This window comes from Tenrec ecaudatus, chromosome 9 (genome assembly GCF_050624435.1).
Source record: "Tenrec ecaudatus isolate mTenEca1 chromosome 9, mTenEca1.hap1, whole genome shotgun sequence".
NCBI lineage: Eukaryota > Metazoa > Chordata > Mammalia > Afrosoricida > Tenrecidae > Tenrec > Tenrec ecaudatus.
In genome coordinates this window covers 824936-850219 of record NC_134538.1, presented here as the reverse complement: position 1 = coordinate 850219, position 25284 = coordinate 824936, and the positions used below count along the sequence as shown (strand labels likewise).

At 44.2% G+C, this 25284-nt stretch overlaps 2 protein-coding genes and 1 non-coding gene across 5 annotated transcripts in view; 2 read left to right on the top strand and 1 right to left on the bottom strand.

The window, feature by feature from the left end:
- WDR93 (WD repeat domain 93) overlaps positions 1 to 25284 on the top strand; it is a 95680-nt gene that overhangs the window by 26832 nt on the left and 43564 nt on the right. For 2 of the 3 annotated variants that reach the window (XM_075557834.1, XM_075557833.1), the window contains exons 2-5: positions 18949 to 19046; positions 19841 to 20185; positions 20793 to 20985; positions 24784 to 24848. In XM_075557834.1, coding sequence (XP_075413949.1) covers positions 18949 to 19046; positions 19841 to 20185; positions 20793 to 20985; positions 24784 to 24848 — 701 coding nt within the window. The remainder of the gene's footprint in view (positions 1 to 18948; positions 19047 to 19840; positions 20186 to 20792; positions 20986 to 24783; positions 24849 to 25284) is intronic. The other variant, XM_075557835.1, reaches the window with a different exon arrangement.
- Positions 363 to 6488, bottom strand: PEX11A (peroxisomal biogenesis factor 11 alpha). Its single transcript, XM_075557832.1, has 3 exons — positions 6349 to 6488; positions 4028 to 4143; positions 363 to 2332 (listed from the first exon to the last, which is right to left on the bottom strand). Exons 1-3 carry the CDS (start codon positions 6402 to 6404, stop codon positions 1767 to 1769), a joined length of 738 nt encoding a protein of 245 aa, XP_075413947.1. The 5' UTR covers positions 6405 to 6488; the 3' UTR covers positions 363 to 1766.
- On the top strand, positions 13852 to 13958 carry LOC142457482 (U6 spliceosomal RNA). The gene has a single exon (XR_012786210.1). It is a non-coding gene; the product is annotated as a U6 spliceosomal RNA (small nuclear RNA).

The window sequence follows — 25284 nt, the reverse complement described above, 5'->3', positions numbered from 1 at the left end:
AGCCATCCCAACTTGCAGGAACACAAGTGCCAAGATGGAGTTTACCTAACATTGCCACCACAGCTCAGAGCAGGCTTCTCCAGGCACAAGTCCGCAATCCTGGACAGGCTGCTGTAGTGGATCCTTCTCAGGGGAGTGGTCTGCAAGAGATCACTCTAGAGGCCTTTCAACCCCAAGTCTATACCTTTAAATAAACCTTTCTTATCAGAACTCTTTATCAGAGCAAAGTCTTCCACCTGTGAACTCAGATTAAGGATTAGATCGGCTGGATTGCTTCTCCATTCCCAGAACAAATTCACAGATACAAGGAGTTCATTTTGTCTAGAAATTTATTAAATATAATTATTACAGTAGAGGACCCAGAAAATGTAAAAATAGTTAATTTTTTATTTGCCCTGCTATAGTACCTTTCGTTTCTCTTAAAATTCCTAAAATATTCTCTCAAATCTCATGCCTTGCTGGACAAATTTTAAAAACACAGCGCCCAAAACTTGAGTCTTGTCTTTATCCATCATACTCATGAGGAATTTATTTCACATTTTCTCATTTCCACTCAGATACGTGAGATGGCTGCATTTGGTAGGGCTGCCACTGACATGCCACTGGATGGTATCCTATTTCTCTACCTCACTTCCCGAAATCTAGACCTGTGATCACAAATAACTCAACACTCAGACGACCATCCATCCGTGTAATACTCTAGCACAGTGGTTCGCAACCTTCCTAATGCCGTGACCCTTTAATCCAGTTCCCAACCATAAAATTATTTTCGTTGTAGTTTTACTACGGTTATGAATCCGGTGACCCCTTGTGAAAGGGTTGTTCGACCGCCAAAGGGGTCACGACCTGCAGGTTGACAACTGCTGCTGTGGCAGGAGTCCTCTTCCCTGGCTCTTTATGATTCTTTCCTACCTCCCTCGGAGGCTGATTTGAAATTATGATACTAGATTAAGTAGTTATCAAGTTTTTAACTGGGTCAATCCAGATGACATTTAATTAATATAAAACTGCACTATTATTGGATTCTGATAAAAAACAATTTAGCTGGTAAGTTAATTATGGTTTTAGTTTTTGTAGAATGGAAGATCAATCACTGGCTAACGGAAGTTCTGAATTTGGGGTGGGTAAAAGGCATAAAACAGGCCCCAGGAGATTCTCACCCTTCTGCAAAACCAGAGGCCGCGAGGCATCCCAGAAAGAAAACTGGGTTATAAGTCAGCACTGAGATACTGGCCTTCAATGTAAGCTCTACTTCAATTTCTCCCACCTCAGATGTCTTATCTGCCATAGCTACATAGCCTGCTTCTGACCTCTTCCAAAAGCACAGTTTACAGAGCATGAAGACGCCCGGGGATTTCTGTCTCTGGGCAGTGCAAGGACAGGAATGCACTGATGGGAAGGCCAACCAGCTCCCCTCCATTCTACCACTGGCATCTGTGGTGGAGGGAAAGTCATTGATCACAGATAAGAAGGGGCTTCTTCTAGATCGATGAGAGTGCTGGGCACCGCACCTACGAGAGTTGTGCAAAACCACTCATCCAACAACCCAAAAGTTAATGAATCCTGATGTTTCTTTATTTGTCCGGATGGGTTTCTTCCCATACACCTTCATGTTCCTCCTCGTCTCCAACCCTGGCCCCACTTCTCACAGCACAGGTTGCTAAATGCATGAACAAGTCCTTAAGCTCAGTATGACACGGTCTGTGATGAATGCAAATGTCCATTCTACTAGTAGGTCACTCTCTGAAGCAGGTGCTAATCTTGTCCTAGTGGGTCTTCAGTTTCATCTGAGGATATGCCACCATGATGATGCCTGCTATAGAGGACACAAGACCTCCAAAGCCAATGATGCCAGGATTGGACTTATAGATCCCTAGCTGGTCCAAAGGGTTTAGAATATCACCAAGGTTCTTCACTGTGTCCAGGAGCAAGGGAGGATGTGTCTTCAGGGATTGGAATAAGAGAAGGAGAAAGGACTGGAGCCATTCTGTTTCCTCATCAGCCACACTGTGCCCAGGAAGTTTCTGGGACTTCTCCTTCTTGGCCCGGTCACGTGCCACCTGGTCCATCTGCAGGGAGATTTCATACAGATCCCTGAGCAGGCTCAGCAGCAGAGAATAGTAGTAGTGGCGGGCAGCCCACACTCGCCATTTCTCTTTGTTGATGCCAGAGGCGAGCCCTACACTTCTCACCCAGAGGATGGTGTCACAGACGGAATAAACCACTCGGTTTACGTTGGCTAGTGTTAGGCATAAGCGGGGCACCAGGGCAGTGACATGAATGCTCTGCTGAGTCGCCTGTACAGCATGTACCACATTTCCTAGTCTGAACCCTGCAAGAAGAACCCACAATGGTTAACAGTTACTTCACTGGTGTGCAACGAAAAGGCAGAATCCATTCCTGCATCTGAGTGAGAGGTCAGCACGGGCTTTTTGTCTGAGGCTGTCTGCCCAGGAGAGGAGAAGGGTTCTACAGTGTGCTCAAGACACGTACAATGATCCTGGAAGGCACAAAGGACAGTGGGTCTGAAAATTCACCTCCTCGTTCCCGGGAACAGCTGAAACCCAACTCCAGGAAGGCCAATAGTGAATGTGGACCTGTTACATTTGAGCACTGCCAGCTACAGTTCTCGAGAAGGAAAGACGGTGCCCAGAGAGCATGAACGCCAGGTGAAACGTTCTCCCGGAGCATCCCATGTCTGACAGTTCTATTCGCTTCCACATAAAAGTGCTAAAAGATACCATGTTCACTTTGCCGTTTCTGTGTCCAAACTCCAAACAAAGTAGAGATGACAGGTTTTAGCAGATGAGGCAATTTGAAACACAACTCCTAATTGAATTCAATAACCCTTGCAATAGCATGTCCTTAGGTGGGTGTGTAACTCAGTCAACGAGGGATGCGTCACTCAACAAATTTATCACGTGTCAACTGAGGATGACTGAGTCATAGCCTCAAATATTATAAGGGATTCAACGAGGTTCCTCACCCTTACATTCAGCAAGCAGCTACCTCGGGAAACCTAAGATTTCAGGAGAATGTCTGACAGGATCTTATAAAAATAACACAGAATAGTATAAGCCATGGCTATTCCTGAGTTCCCGTAACTGCACTTCCATTCGCTCGCTTTGTGACTGAATAAGCCCCTTATGGGCTTCTGAAACTAGGGACCTCTGAACTCTAACATACTAAAGAATCTCAAGTCAAATGACTCTTGGCCTTTAATGTCACCTAAAATGCTCACCCCCTCCTGTTTTGACAATCACGGTCTCCTATCAAGCTAGTTTCCTCATAGAGCCTCCACAACAATGGTTTGCCCTGAACTCTAGTCTTTTTTGCTGTAAGAAACCATCCTGAGACACACTCTTTCTTTTTAGTTCTACCTCCTCCCAAATGCCTTTACTCTCCTTTATTCCGGACAGGACTGGACACTAAATTTCTTATCCTTCTTTGTACCAGGTCACCTTATTTCTCCCAGAAAGTTTGGGACGATAAACCTGTATTGAATGGTGCTCAAAAATAGTTGATCAAAAATTAATAAATGATCATAGTATTCGTAATAAAAGCATGTGCTATCCCAGTATGATTTATTATGAGTGAATTAAATGAGTATACAACACTGACTTCCCTTCAACTGAAACCATCACAAAAAAAGCAGGGGATCCAGGACTTAGCACACCAAGAACTCTCAGGAGCCAGATCGTCCTGTTTGAGCTTGTCAAAATACCTGTGATTCTACAAACGAAAGGCGAACTCATGCACTGTGAGTCCCAGTGCTTCTGATTACACAGAAAGACCTGGTTTAGCTTCACCTCTGAACGTAGGAGCGCATCTGTGCCTGGTATGCAGACAAACCTCCAACCTGGTTGGCCTGTCATTTCATGAGGGCAGCCTTACATACTGATTTCATGAATAAACTTGACTGACTAGAAATTCATGACCGTGGAAGTGTTTCTTGAGGCCACAGGGGCTGAGACCGAGTACGGATTCTAAACCGAGTCACTGTCCCTTATAGAGACAGGGTACTTACATTTACGGCCAGTGCTCACACTGGACTCCAGTTTCTTGAGTTTCAAGACCACCTTCTCTTTGCCAGCTTTAGGCTCTAACATATATCTAAGTAACATGCATGTGTACTGAGTGGCTCTGAAATGGAAAAGAAAAATGAAAATGATTTACAAATTAAAACTTGATTCATGAAGGACAGGAAAGAGAAACACGACTTACTAAAGCAAAGCTTCTGAGATAGAAGCAGCTCTTAGAAGAGAATTCTCCACATCAGTCCACAGGGCAAAAGGGTAGGGAATGGGACACAATGGCAATGCAACAGAACTCTGCAGGAACGCAGAAAAACAGATGTAGTCCAAGTGGGAAGTTAAAACAAAAATCTCCCTCATGTTAAATCTGTAAGATTCATTCTTTTATTAATGAAATTTTCACTGGAAATGAGGTGTGTGCTTGGGAAGGAGGTAGAATAATTTTATTCAGTGTATGATAGTTTCCAGACTTTACAATGAACATTTTTTAACCAAAGTTAACCTACTACCTAAATGAAACGATACAAACTTGAACCAGAATCAAATGAAAAGGCCAGTCTGAAAACCGTTTAATTTTTGACAAATGAAAAGACCAGATACACACTAGTATATCTAATATGTCTTTCAAAACTGCATTTTATATTTTATATAAAATATAAATAAGCTCCTGTTTAATAAGCACTCAGGGGCAGTGGACTGGTGTGGGGTTTTATATCCTCAAATGTGGGGTCGGATGGTGGGGTGGTCAAAGCTCTCCACTGCTCACCAAAAAGCCTGAGCTCACCAGCTGCTGTGCGGGAGAAAGAGATGGAGGTCTGCTTCCCTACAGATTCACAGTATCGAACACCCTTCTTCTGCCCTCTAGGGTTCTTAAGAGTTGAAATAAACACAACTGCATTGGGTTTGTTCCTTCTTATCAAAAGTTTTTTTAAAGTGACTATTTTCATACCTGTGAGTAACTGCCTTACTGACAGAAAGGTAATAAATGAATTTTTCTCTCAAACAGCCAAATGCCTTTGACAAATCTACTGGATAAAGAAGTTGCTGCTTCCTCCTGCCCTCATTTGAACCTCGTTTGGCTCTAAATTCACTCCCAAGAAAAAGGTGGAACATTTCTCCCAAATGGTGGATTTGTGGTTGGGAATAAAGCAAAGGGGGAATACAAGAATCAGAATCAAAGTCAGTCAGTCTCAGTGCCATGCTTTCTGGTCAGGGGGAACTCAAGCTGGCCATGTCAATAAATCTTCCTTTCTCAGATTTGGTCTAGACTCGGAGTTGATCCAAACACCAGGCATTTTCTAAATGTCAGTTTGTTTAGGGCGCTCAGCAAGAGAGCTGAGAAATGCTAGTGGTCTCCCATCTTGCTGAATTAAGTGCACCCTAAACCAAACGCTTTGGCAAACTTCACTATTTGCACACAAGGGAACCATTTTGTAAGCGGATGCGCAACTCCTGAGCAGGGCTTGGTAGTTATGAAGTGAGCAATGTAGCAGCAATGTGTGGGCCCGAACCTCTGCTCGTGAACTTAGTACACGTTTAGCTCCCTTTTGCCTCAGCTTCACCATCTATGAAATGGGGATAATTTAAGTCTACCTCATAAAGTTGTTAATAGTTGTAAAAAGCATTGACATTTTTTTTTAAAAAGGAAGAAAAAAAGCATTAACAGTAATACTCGGCTTCCAACTTATTGGAATGGCCGATCTGAATCGGTCTCTGTGTCAGCACAGCATTGCAGGCTCGGAAGAGCTGCTAAAGAAAGCTAAACTGTAACCCACGTTGTGGTTTTTACTTTCTGGGCAAAATCAACCAGGTGCGTGGTATTCACAACACAATCCCCGTTGGCTATTCCATGTAGCCCAGCATGTGGAGGCAGGGCGCCCTGTCTGCAACCCTCCGACGATGTATTATGCGTTGCCATGTATTGCAATGGGGTAGGATCGAAAAATGATGGAAGATAAAATATATATATATATATAATCCCACAAAGGATCGTGTTCCAGGGGGTAAGTGAGGCCACCAGAGGGGGCAGTGCCCTGGCCCCCAATCGCTAGCGCCAAGCTCCCTTCTTGAAAAAGCAGGGGGAGGCTCCGAAAGACTGGGGCGGGAGAACCGTCTTCCCTGGGCCGGAACCGTGGGCCGGTGTCAGCCGCGGCGGCTCGCGGGGGCTCGCGGAGGCTGGGTGCTAGGCCAGGGGCTCGCGTGCGGGGGTCCGGCCCGCTGCACTGAGGGTGCGGCGGGGCTCGCGAAGCAAATTCCCTCCGCGGCGTCTGCGCGGCTTCCACTCCCCTCTGGTCCGGAGCCGGCGCCGACTCACCTGAAGAGCCGCTCCCGGCCCTGGGTCTGCTGGCTGAAGTGAGTGAAGACGTCCATCGCGCCCGGGCCACGGGCGCGCGCAAACAGGTGCGCCGGCGGACTGTTGCGGGGTTCCTGCCGGCCGAGCGACTCCGCGGACTTCCGGTCGCGGCCGGAAGTGACCGTTACTAGGGAGACGCCCCAGCCGCCCGGCCAGGTAAGCGGCGCCTTAACCTTAGCTTTCCTCGACCCGCCTTTTCCCCTAGGTCCGCTCAGGTCTGCACCCGAAGAGATGCCGAGGAATCCCGAGTCGGGTGGAATCCCGGGTGGATCTGCCCTGCTCGACAACTTCCTTGAGTCTGTGCGTGGTGGGAACAATCCTTCCCGGAGCGATCCCTCCGTTTCCAGATCCTGGGGAACCAACGGTTATCACGGGGACGAGTCGCTTAACGTCCTGTACGCCTAGCGTGCGGGCTGAGTAAAATGTGAGAATTTTCTGTGAGGGTTATTGAAGACCGAAAGGACATTTTTACCCAAGGAAATCCTAAAAGGGTCAATATTAACAACTTATGTGTGGTGGTCAAAACAAACATCATGTATAGTGACTCTACACCCCTGGGCGTTTGTGCAGCCCTGGTGACCCACCATCCCTTAGCAGGCATTTTAGAAAATGGACCTTCGAGTAGCACAGTGTAAGATCACTGATTTTTGTAGTCGTTACTTCCTCGGACAAGCCTGCCCTAACACTTGCAGCCCCTGGGGTAGAGGATGTAGCTGGAGACTCACACATCACACGCTTTGAGGCTTAAAAGTTGTAGATCAAGCAAGCACATGATCAAGTAAGGTTCTGTTCTGTTCTGCTACCTTAACAAAGATACCTTTGTAATGATCTAGAAGGCCAGGGTTACTTTCAGAATTCTTGGACTCCTTGACTATCACTGAAAGGTGGTGCTGTGGGGAGGGTTGGCCCCCTGTCCTTCCCTCTACCCTTCTCTTCCTGTGCTGACCTTTCATATAAGGGTGCAACTGGCCACATCCAAATGCTGCCAATGCCCCTGAAAAAAAGCCATGTGGTGGCTACCCTTGCCCTCTAGAAGTGCTCTCACTGCAACTGGTTCTGCCCTCAGGACAGAGCTGGGGAAGGCACTCATGGAGGTTCTGTGGTCATGTAGACAGAGAATCCCAGGGGTATAGGTGCCCTGCACATCTTCTAGACTCTAGAAGGGGCATTCGAAGTAGATCTCCTTGGCCTCATGTATTTATTCATTCATTTTGTTGGCAATGGAATTCCCTGCAAGTGATAGTCTCTTATGTTTATGGCCTACGGCAGGACAATACTGAATTCAATATGCATTTGTTGAATATTGATCTTATGTCAACTAGTGATGGAGGCGAGGAAACAGCACAATTATATAAGCTGATTTTCATACCTATGATTCTTTTCTAGAATATATAAATTTAATCTTACAATAGGTTTATAGCTTTTTTAAAAAACGTTTTATTAGGGGATCATACAACTCTTATAATAATCCATACATACATAATTGTATAAAATACATTTGTACAAAAAATACATTTGTACATTCATTGCCCTCATCATTTTCAAAACTTGCTCTTCACTTAAGCCCTTTGCATCAGGTCCTCTTTATTTTTCCCCTCCCTCCCCGCTCCCCTCTCCCTCATGAGCCCTTGATGATTTATAAATTATTATTTTGTCATTCCTTGCCTTGTCCAACATCTCCCTTCACCCCCTTTTCTGTTGTCCATCCCCCAGGGAGGAGGTCACATGTAGATCCTTTCTTTCCAACCCACTCCCTCTACCCTCCCAGTACCACCACTCACACCCCTGGTCCTGAAGGTATCATCCGCCCTGTATTCCCTGTGTTTCCAGTTCCTATCTGTACCCATGTGCATCCTCTGGTCTAGCCAGACTTGCAAGGTAGAATTCGGATTATGATAGTGGGGGCGCGTATATAGCTTTTTGTATTTGACTTTTTTCACTAAATACAATGCATTTGAGTGTCATCCATGTTGTACCTTTCTGCTGTTTGTACATTATTATTGCTAAGTAGTATGCCATTATATGGCCATATCGTAACCCATTACCCATTCACCTGTTGAAATATGCTTATGGTGTCAGTTTGGGGCACTTAAAAATAAAACTGTTGTCATTATTCAAGTGAAGATTTTCATATGAAACATAAACTTGGATTTTTCTTGGGCCAATACTTGCATATGTGATTGCCAAATGATATAGTTAGTGTTTTTAACTTTGTAAAAAAATATTGCCCAAATATTTCCCAACTCATCTGTACTATTTTGTATTCCCACTGTCCATGAGAGTGTATTTCTGTATTTGGCTACTAATGACTATTTACATTGTTTGTTTAGGACTTTTACTAAAAAAAACTGCAGTGAATAGGTCAGCATACACTTTCAACTCTTTTGTGTAAGTGACTCGGAGTGGAATGAGTTACTCTTATGATGTTTGTGTTTCAGTAACTGCTGAACAGTTTCCCAAACTGGACTATTTTACTTTCCCAACAGCAGTGGATGACTGTTTCTATTCCGTCACACCCTTACCAACTCGTTGTATGAGCAGGCTTGGACATTTTAGGTATTCTAACACATGGAATGGTAGCTCTTTATGATTTAAATGTGTATCTCATTCGTGATTAACAGCGTTGAGCATCTTCTCTTATGCCTATTTTCCATCTGAAGACCCCTAGTGGTAAAACAGCTACTTGGAGCCCACCGTTGCCTCTGCAGGAGAAAGGATCTGGCCTCCAGATGATCTGCTCCCATCAAGATAACACGCTAGGCAACCCAAGGGGCAGTTCCACTCTGTCATATTGAGTCACTATGAGTCAGAATAGACGAGGCACGCAACGTTTGCCACCTGTGTGTCTTCTTTGGTTAAGTGTCAGAACTTTAGCCCATTTTTAAGTAGGCTGTTTATTTTCTTACTAAAGACTTTTGAGAGTTTTTGTTTGTTTTTAAAGTATTTTGGATACACGTGCTTTACCAATTATATGTTTGAAAAAAAATTTCAGTCTGTGTCTTTTTTTTTCTTTTTAAAAAAAAAACAATTTATTAGGGGCTCATACAGCTCTTATCACTGTCCATACATATACATACATCAATTGTATAAAGCACATCTGTACATTCTTTGCCCTAATCATTTTCTTTTTTTCTCCTCTTTTCTTTTTTTTTTTTTGATTTTATTTTATTTTTAGTCTGTGTCTTTTGAAGAGAAGTTTTGAAGCTTGAAAAAAGCTTAAATTATATATTTTTCAATAGATTGTCCTTTTGATATTGTACATATATGAGAATGGATAATATTCTGAATAGATGATTACAAAAGCTTTTTTTGTCCTTTTTTCCTATAAAGTTTTATAGTTTAACATTTAGGTCTATGATCCACTTGTATATGGTACAAGATATGGGTTGGAATTCTTTTTTCTTTTTCCCCATCATTCACTCATTGCCAGGGAGTTGATGTTGACTCACAGCGATCCTATCGGACAGGGTAGAACTGTCCCTGTGAGCTTCCAAGACTGTAACTCTTCACAGGAGTAGAAAGCTCAGTCTTTCTCCCAAAGAACAACTAGTTGTTTTGAATTGCTGACTTTGTAGTTAGCAGCCCAAACTTGTAACCACTAACTACCGGGCTCCTTATTTCTCCCCAGAGGGAGGTGTAGAGGTGTCTGACCTCCTCTGACTTCATCAGGGCAGATAATCAAATTCAGGCCCAGTCCTACAGGGCAGAGGCCAGAACAAGTCTCCACCTTCCAACCTTTTTTTTCCCAGCAGTTTTATCAGCACGTAATTTCCATATCCTACAATTCCAGAGTTGAATGATTCCATTATCTTTCCTTATTTATCAATTCCTGACTCCAGCTGCTCCCCTCCCCCAGCACTGTTTCCTGCTGGGTTTGTTAAGCCCTTGCAATGGCCATACAGAACGCACAGCATACTCGCAACTATGGAGTGTATGAGGGGACTTAACAGGTTACAATTCAGGATTCGAAATGCTCAGGATACAGCTCGGATTTGGACAGCCTCTTCTCAGTTGTGCCCCTAGGCATTCCTCTCGCAGTCACATGGCCCCTTGACTTCAGCACTGCTCAGGCACTGTTACGCAGCTCGGTTCGTGCTGCGGATAAGTGCCCAAAGAGCACACCACTGCGCCTTAAGCCTCAGCCAGAAGGCATTCCGTGTCAGCTGCGTGGGTCAGCAAGCCTCGCACCCCCCACGCCAGCAGCAAACTTCCCGTACACTGACACTGCCTTCCTTGATCCCTGGGCTGGAAATCCCACCCCTCTGCCTTGGGCTTTGACTCTTCACTCCATTGCTGCTCCTTCTCTGGTGTCGCAGCTTTTTACCCCCAGATTGAGGGGGTTCTATGTGCAGGAATCTTGGTGTTCAAAAGACGAACTCCACTTTTGACTCTTCTTATTTTTGCATTTTAAATAGTTTATTCCTTAAAGTGCATTTAGAGCACAATCTATTTCTTCATCTGCATCCTTTTGAAACCCCTTGTCCAGAGAGGCAGTAGCATCATGCGTCATTTTCTTCTGTTCCGCATCCGCCACGTCCCTTCCCTCTGCTCTTCAGAGCACCTCTGGTTACAGCAGCAGGCAGAACTCATCATGAATACATTCCGATTTAGGACAAAAGAGAAGCAAGATGGCCAGATACATCCTTGGGTCTCACCAGCCCGTGGCCCTCAGGATATTTTTACTTATCACAAGAAAAGACTTATTTTCATCTTATCTGTAACAAACTTATCCTCTGTCCCTGAGAAATGACTCATTACAAAGGCATTAGAGAAAGCAAGTTCAATCATTAGGGTGCTTCAACCCTATGCTGAAAATGTGGGCAGTGTTGAGAAGACATTGACATGGGAAAAGCAACAGAGAGCAGTTTGGAGCAGGTTTGTCATAGTGGTTCTTCTTTCTCGTTAGTCAGACCCCCTGCTCCCTTCCTGCTTCCGGTATGTTTCATTTTATACCCAGCAGGATGGCAACATTGACCAATTCCCATTTCAGCATTACAGGTTTTACAACCACAAGTAGCCTTGTTAGCATTCACTTACAGTTGAATCATATCAACATTTCCCTCCATCTTCTACCTGAGCATAGTGGTAACTTGCAAGGTCAGCAGTTTGAAACCAGCAACCGCTCCTTGGGGAAAAAGACTCTCTACTCCAGTAAAGAGGTACAGTCTTGGAAACCCACAGGGGAAGTTCTACCTTGTCCTATAGGGTTGCTTTGAATCAGAATTGACTGAGTTTTTTGGTTTCTCTTACTCAGACCCATCAGGACATAATCAGTTGTTGTGGGAGGTACAAAGACTATGGCTAGAAGAGCCGCGTTCAGTGATTCACTGCCCTGGAGGTCTGACTGATCCCACGTTTGTTTAAAAACACTGTCCTTGAAGGGAGACGTGGGACCTTGTAAGATATGACAGAATAATAATAATTGATGAATTATGAAGGATTCATGCGGGAGGTAGAAGTGGGGAGGGAGGGGAAAAACTGAGCAGCTAATACCAAGGGCTCAAGGAAAAAGCAAAAGTTTTGAGAATGATGAGGGAAACAAATGTACAAAAGTGCTTAACACAATGGATGTATGTGTGAATTTTGATAAGAGTTGTACAAGCCCGCCCCCAATAAAATCATTTAGTTATTTAAAAAAGAAACAAAGAAAAATAAACTATCCTTTTTTCCACTTAGCTGTTCTTGCATCTTTGTCAAAAAGAAATTATTGATAAATGTGTAGGTCTCATTCTGATTCACTACTTTGTTTCCTTGGTATATGTATCTCTTTAAAGGCCAATACAGATCCCCTGCCCTCCCGAGCCCACTAGTTTGCCTGCTTGTCCTACTGTGGTAGCTTGCGTGTAATACCAATTCCACTGGTATGAGAGGGTCACAATGGTGAACAGGTTTCAGCAGAGCCTCCAGACTAAGAACAGACCAGGAAGGAAAAATAGACCGCTGGAAAATTAGTCACTGAAAACCATACCAATTGCAGCAAAAAACAAACCATGTAGCTTGTTAATAATTATTCGTGTGTTATATATTATAATTTATTAATAACACTCTACCTTTTAAAGTTTTTAAAAGTTTTATTGCCATATAAGACAAGTCAATGGTTTGAATATATTTAAAAAGAGTTGTGTAGTCACCACAATAATTTTACATTTTCTTAATTTTTGCATCCATTATTATTAGCTCCCCATTCCCCCCAACCTCCCTTGCCATAACTCAAAGAAATGATTAATTCAGTTACTGTCTCATCGATTTACTGAGGCTGGTTTTCATATAAAGAAAATCATATCAAAACAAGCAAACAGAAAACCCCAATGACAATAACAAAATAGAACACAGAAAAACTGTAACAAAAGAAAACAGAAAATAAAAACTAGAACAAATTTAAATTTTGTGTTGTCGAAAAAGGTATTTGCAATGAAGAAGCTGTTGGTCTTGCAGTCTGCAATGTTATTTCTATCACCAAAGCCATACATTCCAGCTATCAACCCTTCCTTGCACCAGGTTCTGCATTCCAATCAGCTGTAGTTAGCAATTTATCTTGACTGTATGTTTGTGCAATTGCAGATGCAAAAGTTGATAAAAAGTCTCAATTTCTTCAGTTTTGGCCTTAGTGATTGGTGCACACATTTGAATAATAGTAGTATTAACTAACCTTCCTTGTAGGTGTGTATTATTCTATTATTACTGACAACATTGTACTTAAGGGTAGATCTTTTTCTTTTCTTTTGTTAAAAAATCATTTTATTAGGGGCTCTTACACCTCTTATCACAATCCACATGTACATCACTTTATCATGCACATTTGAACATATGTTGCCATCGTCATTCTCAAAATACCTGCTTTCTACTTGAGCCCTTTGGTATCAGCTCCTCATTTTCCCCTCCCTCCCTGCTCCCAAATGAACACTTGATAATTCATAAATTATTTTATGTTATCATATCTTACACCATCCGACGTCTCCCCTCACCCACTTTTCCGCTGACTGTCTCCCAGGGAGGAGGTTATATGTAGACCTTGTAATCTGTTCCCCTTTCTTCCTCACCCTCCGTCCACCCTCCCGATATCACCACTCACCACTGCTCCTGAGGGGCTCATCTGTCCTGGATTCCCTGATTCCAGCTCCTATCCACGCCAGTGTACATCCTCCAGTCCAGCTGGATATGTAAGGTAGAATTGGGATCATGATAGTGGGGGGGAGGAAGCATTCAAGAACTAGAGGAAAATTGTATATTTCACAGGATAGATCTTTTTATTTTAAACCTTTTTATTGGAAGATAGTTTATATACCATACAATTCAATAGTTCAATCACATCTACGACAATCAGTTAAAAAAAATTTTTCATTCTTGTGCTCATCGTTTGGTCCCCATTTTCACCCCACCTTCCCTTCCATACCCCCAAGGAACTGTTAATCCAGGGACTGACTCTGTAGATTAACTATATTTCACATAGAAAAAATTATTTAAGTGATTGCTTCGGCAGCACATATACAAAAATTGGAATGATACAGAGAAGATTAGCATGGCCCCTGTGCAAGGATGACATGGAAATTCGTGAAGCATTCCATATTTTTTTAAAAAAGAAAATTATTTAAAAGATTTTTAAATACTATCAACAATAAAAATGAAAACTTTAAAATCACAGTTAAAAAGAAAGAAAAATATTAAAAATCAGGACAAATTTAAAATGGACCAAAAGGATATAAAATGATAAGGTATTAAATTTTAACCTAACTGAATCTGTAATGCTCCACTTGCCAGTGCATTCTGCCTGGTGCAAGGCTATGCACATTTCTGGTCTGTGATCATAGGAGATTTCACCAGAGGATTAATCCATGTATATTTCCTCTTCACTTTTTTTTTAACAGATACTTTAAAATTAGTCAAAAGGCCAAAGCGGGTGAACAAGTAAAGGTGGTGAAGAAAGTTGATGGTGCTGGGCTATCAAAAGAGATAGTGTCTGGGGTCTTAAAGACTTGAAGATAAACAAGCGACCATCTAGCTCAGAAGCAACAAAACCCACATGGAAGAACACACCAGCCTGTGTGATCACGTGGTCCCGAAGAGATCAGTTATCAGGCATCAAAGAACAAAAAAATCATACCATTGGTAGCACACCTCCATGATACGATAGCCGAAGACAAACGGGTGCATAACCAAATGTGGCGAAGAAAGCTGATGGTGCCCGGCTATCAAGAGAGATAGTTTCTGGGGTCTTAAAGGCTTGAAGATAAACAAGCAGCCATCTAGCTCAGAAGCAATAAAGCCCACATGGAAGAAGCACACCAGCCTGTGTGATCACGAGGTGCCAAAGGGACCAGGTATAAGGCATCATGAATATATATATATATATATATATATATATATATATATATATATATATATATATATATATATATATATACACACATACATATACCATAGTGAATAAAGGGGGAAGTGCAGAGTGGAGACCCAAAGCCCATTTGTTGGCCACTGGAGATCCCCTCATAGAGGGGTTTAGGAGAGGAGATGGGTCAGTCAGGGTGCGATGTAGTACTGATGAAGAACACAGCTTTCCCCCAGATCCTGGATGCTTCCTCCCCCACAACTACCATGATCTGAATTCTACCTTGCAAGTCTGGATAGAGCAGAGGTTGTACACTGGTGCATACAGGAGCTGCAGGCACAGGGAATCCGGCGTGGATGATACCTTCAGGACCAGGGTTGTGAGGGGCGATACTGGAAGAGTAGAGGGTGAGTGGGTTGGAAAGGGGGAACCGATTACAAGGATCCACATGTGACCTCCTCCCTGGGAGACGGACGGCAGAGAAGTGGGGGAAGGGAGACTCCGGATAGGGCAAGATATGACAAAATAACAATCTATAAATTATCAAGGGCTCATGAGGGAGGGGGGAGCAGGGCGGTAGGGGGAAAAAAAAGAGGACCTGATGCAAAGGGCTTAAGTGGAGAGCACATGCTTTGAGAATGATTGGGGCAGGGAATGTATGGGTGTGCTTTATACAATTGATGTATGTATAATTGATGTATGTATATGAGTGGATTGTGATAAGAGTTGTATGAGCCCCTAATAAAATGTAAGTAAAGAAAAGAGGGAAAAAAATAGAAAATGATTAGGGCAAAGAATGTACGGATGTACTTTATACAATTGATGTATGTATATGTATGGATTGTGATAAGAGTTGTATGAGCCCCTAATAAAATTTAAAAAAAAAAGACCAAGAAAAAAATATTAGTCAAAAGATCAAATGATAATACATTGTAACCTAACTACATCTTCCATATTCACTTTGCAATGCTCATTAGACTATACGCATCTCAGCTGTGGTCAGGGGATTCACATATGTGTAGGCTTCATATATGTGCAGACTCTGCACATGGATTTTGGGCTTTCCATAGACTTCTGCAAACCAGTCATTCACAATTTAAGCTCTGATACCATTCCCTCCTTTAGATTTGGATTATATTATTTATAATTCTTGGACCAAGTGCTTCTTCCATGTGAACTTAGTGGATGCCTCTCTGTTAGATGGCTGCTTGTTGGGAAACAAACCTTTAAGATCCCAGACACTCTTCCTTCTAATAGCTGGGCATCTTCTAGTTTCTTCACTCCACTTTGCTGTAGCTCCCATATCTTCAGTGATCGCTCATGAGGTCAAGAATCAAGCAGGACCATATCATAAGAATTAATTATTCTTAGATTGGGGCTACAATTAATTGCAAGCTCCAAATCCATTCGTGTATGGTTTATATGTGTCTCTGGCTCACTTTAGATACGTCGTTGTCATTTTATATTAGAGAATGTTATCAGCCATCCCCCTAGGGCATCACATCCACTGCTATTATGTCATTGCTAACTCATAGTGATCATATATGACAGCGGTTCTCAACCTGTGGGTCGACACCCCTTTGGGGGTGGAACAATCCTTTCACAGGGGTCGCCCGATTCATAACAGTAGCAAAATTAGTTATGAAGTAGCAGCTGAAATAATTTTATGGTTGGGGGCGTCGCCACAACATGAGGAACTGTATTAAAGGGTCGCGGCATCAGGAAGGTTGAGAACCACTGGTAGGACAAGGAGTAACTGCCCCGTGCATTTCCAAAACTCGAAATCTTTACAGGAGTAGAAAGCCTCATCTTCCTTCCAAGGAGTTGCCTGGTGATTTTGAACTGCTCACCTTGCTGTTAACAGCCCAATACTTAACCACTACACGTTCATTAATAGTGTCATTAGTTTAGCCAATGGTAGAGTATTTAAAACACTGTTGAGGAAAGGAAATTATATGAGTATAGGCTAGCTATGAACCATAATATATGAATTGTTGGCTTATACAGTTTAAATCCTAAGTGACTGGATACTATTTACATATATGGTTGGGGATTGTTGATAGGGCAAAACCTTCAATAATATTCATAACAGCAGAGGTATGTCTACTAGATTAATATGTGTCAGAATGAAGCAACGAGGGCATTCAAAGAGTAAATATACTATTTTAGTTATACAGTTAGTTCCAGGCCACCATTCATTGGGCACGCTTGAGATGACTGCCCTTGAGGTAGCAGTCATCTGCTGCTTCTTTTTTAAAAAATTGTTTTATTAAGGGCTCATACAACTGTTATCACAATCCATTCATACATCAATTGTGTAAAGCACATTTATATATTCATTGCCCTCATCATTCTGAAAACATTGGCTCTCCACTCAGTCATCTGCTACCTGTACTTCAGAGTAGATCTTGAAATGTTCTTTTTTATTATTAATGTGATGCCATTGCTCTTGAATTTGTCCTTCCTGGCTTAGTAGAGCATATGACTATCCAATTAGAAATGGCCCATAAGGGCCCATTTCAGGTCACTAATGCCTAGGCTATCAATCTTTATGTGTTTCATTTAATTTTTTTTACTATTTTCAATTTTTTCAGATTCATATTTCATACATTCCTGCTGTAGTAGTTACATAGTCTTGTGTCCATTTGGGACTTGAGAGGATTAAGAGTGAAGGGGTGGAGTCTAGCCTGTCAATCGGGTCATAGCCAATGAGGTCTCTGTGTAGGCATGGCCTTCTGAGAAATCTGGGAAATCCTGTTTTACCTCCTTGGAGTCGGGAGACACACTCTCACTTTACTCACACCCTGGGAGACATTGCAGCTGACAAGACACTTGGAACTATGCTCGTGACCTGAGCTAGAGAAGCCACTTGGACCTACCCTGATGCAGCCCTGGGTGCTGGAGAAGCCACATGGAGACCCCTGCCAGCACTGAGATGCTTACACCACCACTGGACCCAGAAGACTTCCATCCCACTGGGCTGCGATCTTCTTGCATGTGTTTCCTGGGTCACAAGAGGACTTTAAAGATTGGTATCGGACATATGAGCTAATATCAGATTTATGGGCTTGGACTGGACTAGGTTGGGATGCTTTCTTAATGTACAATTGCCCTTTATATAAAACTCCGTCTTATACACATATGTGTGTCCATGAGTTTGTTTCTGTAGTCTGCCTCAGACGACCACATCTTCCGATTATGAATGGAGAGTTGCAGCTGTTTCTTTGAGTTTTGAGATGTGTCACATCAGCTAACGAAGGTCCACAAAGCTACTCTACTTTGCTGAATAGCATTCCACTTTTCTCTATACTATACCCTCTTCTTCTCATGGTGGCAAATGAAGCACTCTGCCCCTGGATTCAGAATAGATGGAAAGGGAAGGAGGGAAGAGAAGACGCTGGAAGAATGACGGGGATCTTGGTGGGGTACATTATGGCTGAAGTAGGGGAGATGGAAGTCGTTGGGAAGAGGTGAGGCTGAGAGGCAGTAGGGGCTAGGTAGCAGGGCCTCTCTCGGATGTGGACTCTCCCCTCTGGCTCCAGTGGGCCTGAGGTGGGCATCAGGAAGCTAGGTGTGGGCTTATGTGAGCATCCAGATGAGAAGAGACGATGACAGCAAGAACTCTACAAAGCTGCATGGGCCCCATGCCTTCAGATATTGCAAGACTACCCCACTACGTACGAGACATCTCAAAATGTGTGCATCTTCCACGTTACTTTTATTAGTTGTAACATGTTGAATACCTTTTTATAATGTGTATCATTTGAGTTTGCTGAAGTACAGAGAATTAATTCTATTCTCTTAGACTTGAATTTCATACACACAGAGTAGAGGCTAGAAATGATAACTATGTAAATATTTTGATCTTGGTGTTCTATTTTTTCAAGAAAGTAACTTTTTTTCCCTTCAATGTCTCCAACATTTTTGTAAGCCTTTGAAAAATCTCATAGGCCCTGAGTCCTTGTGGGAACCAGAACGGAGAAGGGAGTGTATGCAGGCAAATTCTCTTTGTTCGTATGCTAGGGGGCTGGGAGGCTGGGGCTCCTGTGGACAGAGAGCTTCACATTCATGGGGTCACATTATCCTAAGTAAATGTTATTCCCCATGATGTTGCCCCATAGTGATGTCGATTTTAAGGTGCTACTATATACTCGAAGGTCAACTGCTGGAAGGCTACTTGCCTGAAGGTTGTTTGTCATCAAAAGCAATCAGACCCTACTGTCTCCCCACCCTAGGGCAGGCCTACTCCCTTCTGATGAGGGTCATAGATTATTCTCCTGGAGAAGAGCTCCGAGACATCACATCGAAGGCCAAGCCAGCACAGACAAGCAAGGTTAGGCGGCCTTCTTAACTCTAGATTCTGCCTGTCTTGTTATATGTGGACCTTCCCGTCACATGTATACCTCTAGTGCCTTACGTTCCTATTGCTTGTCTCCCTCGTGTTCCCTGTGTGCCTCTAACACAATCCCTTCCTGTTACATATGTGCTCACTGTGGCTTGCATGCCCGAGATAAACACATTACTCCCTCGTTCTGGTTCCGGTCTCCATTGGAAGAAGTGAACCCTCGCACGCCTTGTCTTACATCTCCTTAAATTACCCCGAAATTACACAACTGCCCATTAGGACTCATCTGGATGTGGGGCTGGATCCCACAGGGACTGTTCCTCCAGAGCTCCTGGGTGGCAGTAACGGTGGAGAAGAAAGCAAAGTAATCAGCAAGGCTCAGAAGTGCCTGAATTGACATCAGAGTGGGGTTGGAGCGCTCGAGAGGCCTGGCCAACTGCCCAGCTACCTTGGGCATAACCTTTGCAGAGATGGAAAACCCAAGTGGGTTGGAGGGTGAGCTCTATTTGGGACGGACTGACAGCTACTCTCCTGATAGGAGGTGAAGGGGACAACAGGGACACAGAATTCCTGTCCTTCCATTAGAGCCATGTCACCTCGGGCTGGCGTCGGAAACATCAACGCCCACAGGCTGCCCTCATCACTAATAGGAAGACCCCGTCCTCCTAGAACGATGTGCCCATCTCTAGAAGAAATGCTTCCCCTGTGCTGTCGTGCGGGGAAAGTGCTGACTTCCAGTGGCTTCCCTTTCTTCTCAGTGTGTTGCTTATTTTCTTCATCAGCTTTTCAGAGTCTCGCAGAAATCGCCAGTACTGCTTTTCACGATGTCGTCTCTTAAGGGAAGTCAGACCCAGAAGAAGAAGCGAAACATTTATACAAAAAGAGGCCGGCTGGAGGTGCCCTCTCCATCAGAGGATGACTGGCCTAAGGATGATGAAGCTGATTATGGCTTCTGGGATGTGGATCGGGAACTAGACTCTCTGCCTCAGCCTTACCGAATGATCAACAAGCTGGTGAACCTTCTGTTTAACCGGTCGTGGGAAATGATCGAGAAAAGGGAGGCATCAAGGGAATCCGAGTTCACGGGGATCCAGCCTACCATCTACCCTCCATTTGTGGAGATCAAGGTAACAAGCTGCAGGCGGAGATCGGAAATCTCCGTTTCTCAGCTGAGGCTTCATAAGTGAAAACACCTGATCAAGAAAAGCCTTTCTTACCAATCAGATGGGTGTCATTTTGAAAGAGGATGTATAGACATGCTAGTATTGATTTAAATGAATTTGGTAATTGCCTGGGGAGGGAGGGAAGGGGTATTGTAGTTCACTGAAGATTATGTAGCTCTTTTTTACTCAGAGGTTGCTATTGAGAATTTTTGTTGAATGTCTTCATTCAATCTCTTGTTTGGTGGTGGAGAACCTGCCAGTGCCTCAGCTACCACCCACAGTGTTCTAGAAGCATCAAGTACAGGGAATGGACCTTTTGTCCACGTAGCACAGGGCCTGTGATCACACTTGGTGTTGTGAGGGTGCATTTACTCTCAGCTGCTTTGTGTTCCTCCAGAAGTGGTGTAATGGCTTTCTTGCTGCTTCGGCAAGAGAGCGAACTATGCACGATGTTTATGGATGGTATTGGGTCTAGGGAAGGTTCTCATCCCGCCTCGAAAGTTATACCACGGTTGCTTAAAAACCATGGCAACTGAAAATCATCCGTGTTTGTTTGTTTTTGTCTTCCCAGCTCAGCACAACGCCACATTGCATGGCAATTTGCAAAGATTATCTGTTTATTGGAGGAGCTAAAGGATTCTCAGTCTATAATGTGTGCAAAGCTACGCAAATATGTGCTTGGGAGAAGCTGAAGGTTGATGTCACGTCCGTCGTGGTCACAGACATGGGGAATGAAATACTTATTGCTCCATTGGATGAAACGGGTACTTGCTCCTCACTTTCCTGGTAGCCTCATTTGCAGGTGCCTGTGGGCGTGTACAAGAGCCCTGGTGGCACAGTGGCTAACATGCGCAGCTGCCAGCCAACAGGCCAGCAGTTCAAACTCATCAGTTGGCGCGGTGGGAGAAAGGTGTGGCAGCCTACTTCCATGCAGGGTTTTGCGCCGTCCCCTAGTGCTCTGTGAGTTGGCATTCATTCCGTGGCAGTCGGTTAACATTGTTTGGCGGCACGATAGAGAAGAAAAGAATATAAGGGTTGAGATTGTTGTTCAATTTAATCTCCTGTCTAGATGCGAGGAAGGACATCTGATGGCATTGCCAGGTAAGCATTGAACTACGAACAGCAAGGCCAGCGGTTCAAGCCCACCAGCTGCTCTGGGGAGAAAGATGAGGTTATTTGGCTCCCAAAAAAGATTAACAGTCTGGGAAACCCTGTGTCAGGTGGCTATGAGTTGGATTCCACCCAATGGCTGGGGGTTTGGTTTTTTCGGTTTGGGTTTCCAGGTGTGGTGGGGCCAGGCTTGGAGAGTGCTCCCTGTTCATAAAATTACACTTGTGGAGCAAGTAGGGCACTACTCCGTTGTTTCCCGAGTTAGCCCACTCCGTCCTCACTTCTACCCTAGGAGGTAAGGACAAGTTATTACTCCTAATCTTCAGAAAATGCAACTGAGGCAAAGAGGGTCAATAACTTACTTGAAGCCCTGCAGAAGTAAGTGACACAGGCAAGATCAGTACTAGGCACTGCAGCCCCACTCATCAATCCTGCCTCCACATAAGCCCGGGCTTGCTTTTCTCAGTCAGCCTGAGAAGGAGCCCTGCCCCCATCCTGTGGTACAGAAGACCTTAGACTGGCCTACATCGGTGAGCTGGTGCTATTGCTCGTCTCCAGATACTAAAAGAGCACAGCAGCAGCAAGGGGTGGTGCAGAGGGTGGGTGGGCCTGCCTCCTGATGAAGCAGAATGTGGCGCAGGCACAGAGAAGGGCTCCCAACACTGGGCAGGTCAAGCTAACCAAACCGAGGGACTGCAGACAGACAGCTTCCTCCTCATATACTGGGTGCAGGGCCCTCTGCCCTGTTGTTACGTTTGAAAATAGAAGCCTCTGTGGTTCTGGGTGACCCGGACTACTGTCTTTGAACGCCGGGAACTTCCACTTGTTGCCGATCAAAAGGCAAGTACCAGCATTGACCAGGAAGCGGGGGGTTGGGGAGCTGGCACTGTTTCAACCCGAGGAGCAGAAAGTGCCTGTGGTCATGGGGATCCTCTATCACAGCATGTATTTCTCAAAGCAGAGAGTCTGCACACCAGCAGTGGCACACTGAAGAACAGGAAGCTAGAGAGGGACATGGCACCCTGCAAGAGTTTAGAAAGTCAAAGTGAGAGTCAGAGAGGCTAGGAAGAAGGAACTATTGTATTCATCAATGAGAAATTTCCAAGCGTCCACACCAAAGCAGGGGCAGTTAAAATGAGAAGGAAAATTATACTATCATTGTGTAAAATACTAACACTTGGGGAAGTGTAGTGAGGAACAAAGGAGCTTGTTGAGCTGAGTTTTTAAAAAATATCGTTTCTGTAAGTCTACAAGAGTGGCTGTTTCAGGCCACGAGTCTCCTCCAACTCATAATGAGCCCAGATGACAGCAGAACTGCCTACGCGTAGTTGACTGTCATCTTCACCGAGGAGTGCCAGATGTCTCTTCCACCCATCTACTGGGTAGATCTGGACGCCCCAAATGAGTTCAAAATTAGGAGTGTTTTAAAAGCTGAGAAGACAAATATGATGAACAAACTTGGTGAGTGGCCAAATGTGTGTTTGGTGGGGCAATAACGGTGCTGCTTTCCATGTTAGCCACCCTTCAAAAACAAGGTTCCAGGGCTCCAGGAGCTGAAGAGCTTGACTTTGACTATGCGCAGATTGGAGGCACTTGGAGGATATCTGAGTGGAGATGTTGATATTCAGGAGGCGTGTGACCCAAAGAAGCCATCTCACTCATCACATGGTGCTGTGTTTAGTTGGCTTCATGTCGACATGATGACGATAAAGGCAAAGCCTGCGCATAGAGAGTAGAAAGATGAGCTCAAGGAATCTATGAAACAACTGGGTTACAATGCAAAGCCGTTCAGGATGATATGCCAGCGCAGGTAGATGGACACCCAGAGGCAGAGTGGGGTGGCTGGGGGGTTTACAGGAGTCTTCAAGGAGAGGAGGGTAGGCCTCGGGTGGGTGAAGAGGCCTCAGGAGAGAAAGGAACCTGAGCATCTGAAGTGAGGCACAGAAGCAAGCAGAGAGGGAGAGATGACCTTGGGCAGTGCAAGGGCGGGGAAGGAGATATTGTTGTGGGTTCAAATAAATGGCAGCCACTAAAATGTCTTGGAAATTCAGAAGTGTTTTTTATTCAGCTAGCTGGGCTACCAGGAAACGAAAAGCATTTCCCTAATCAGTAGCAGCAAAAGAAATTACTAACCAGCTTATAGAGGCAAAGATCACAAAGATAATTTGACTCATTTATCAGGGACTTTCCTCTGTAACAAATGGGGGTGACAGAAGCAAAATTGATATTAATATTCTTTAGAGTAAGTGAGTGGTTCAGGGTACATTTGTTAAACTGCAATAGCAAGATTGATTATAACATCCTGGTTTGTGGGAAACAGAAAGATTTCTCCCAAGTTGTCTCCCCCAAATACATGCCAAACTTAGCTGCTAGCTACACTTGGCAGATGCCTATACACTTGGAGGTCAACAGAAGTAGGTCAGGGGTTGTGCTGGCTTAGGCAGCACACACACTAAAAAAAAGAAAAAAAAGAAGTAGGTCATGGGTTATTCTTCCTAAGGGTTATTAGCCATCTAGAGAAGCAGTCACCACTGTTTATCCCACAACAAGTAGGACCCACTCCCTTCTGATAAGGATAGTAATAAATTGTTTCCCTGAGAGCCCAGAGAGGTGAAGCCCACCCAAGGGTGACCAAGGCTAGGCCGCCATCATGAATCTAGGGCCCGCCCATCTTGTCACATGTTTGCCTCTAGTCCCTCCCCTGCCTATCATGTGTACAGCCCTAGCTCATCCCCTTCCTGTTAAACCTATGGCCATTGTATATCTCCCTCCTATTGCTTGTATGCCTATATTGTACTGCCCCTTCCTGTGTAGTTACCTATAATCACACCCCCCTAAGTAGATATAACCTTTGGTTAGCAATAAACAGGGTCTCCGGCCTGGGCTGACTCTCTCTGGCCAGCCGGCTGTCTCCTCCCCACCTCACCTCGGTCCATGCTGTGCGCTGACCTGGCTAGTAAGATTATGGCCATGCAGGAGGTGAGCATGCTACCATGAAATGTGTCTGACTCCATTATTTCCATCTCTCTTCTATCTCTCGTGCTCTCAATGACTTTATTGTATTATTTCTATATTTCAACCGTACAATTGCACCTATTGAACTTGCGATTAGTTGTGAGGGGGGGCTGGCCTTATACCCCGACACTGGTTAACAAAATAAGAATAGGAAGGTTAATGATAATATCTTGGTTACAACATCAAATGGGACCAATATTAAAGAATAACAGGATTAATTACAATGGCTTGATTCTGGGTACACATGAGTATTTTCTGAAATCAATTACTAGCAGGGCTTTCTGAGATGGGAGGGGGAAGCGGCACGTCATCTAACAGCCAACAAAATGGAGTTGCTTTGGTTAGTTTGCCTCAACATGAGTGCATGAGCTTCACAAAGTAACGTAACCTTTGCCTCATTTCTTTGTCTTCCATTTTCACTGGCGTTTCTCTTTCAGGGATCATTCGACTATTTTATTTTTATAAGGAAGTCCTTTTCCTGATCAAGGCCATCAATGAAGTGGTGAGTTCCTGTCCTTTCTCACATCAAACTGGGCTAGCTACTGTGGCATGTTAAGTGTAGTTTTAAAATAGAGGTGATGAGAGCTGTCCTAGTGTGGGAAGGAAGAGAGACTTCTGGGGTCAGAAAGCATCCTCAGAAATAAGCAATTAAAGAAGCCTCACCATCCGAAGGAACATGCCAAGTGCTCTGGATTTATTTGCCCTGCTGTCACGGGAAGAAAATGACGGAGGGACTCCAGTCCAGACCCGTGTCTAATAAATACAAAATCCCCAAGCCTTGTAGGTTGTTTCATATCCTGTGCCCTTGCCTGTGCTGTCCCTCTGCTTGGAATGCTGGCCGACCCTTGCCTTCTACCTCCTATCCTGTGTGCCTGTTAATCCCGTCCCATCCGCCAAGAGCAACTTAGACACGTCCTCCTCTGAGATGCTTCCCCCAA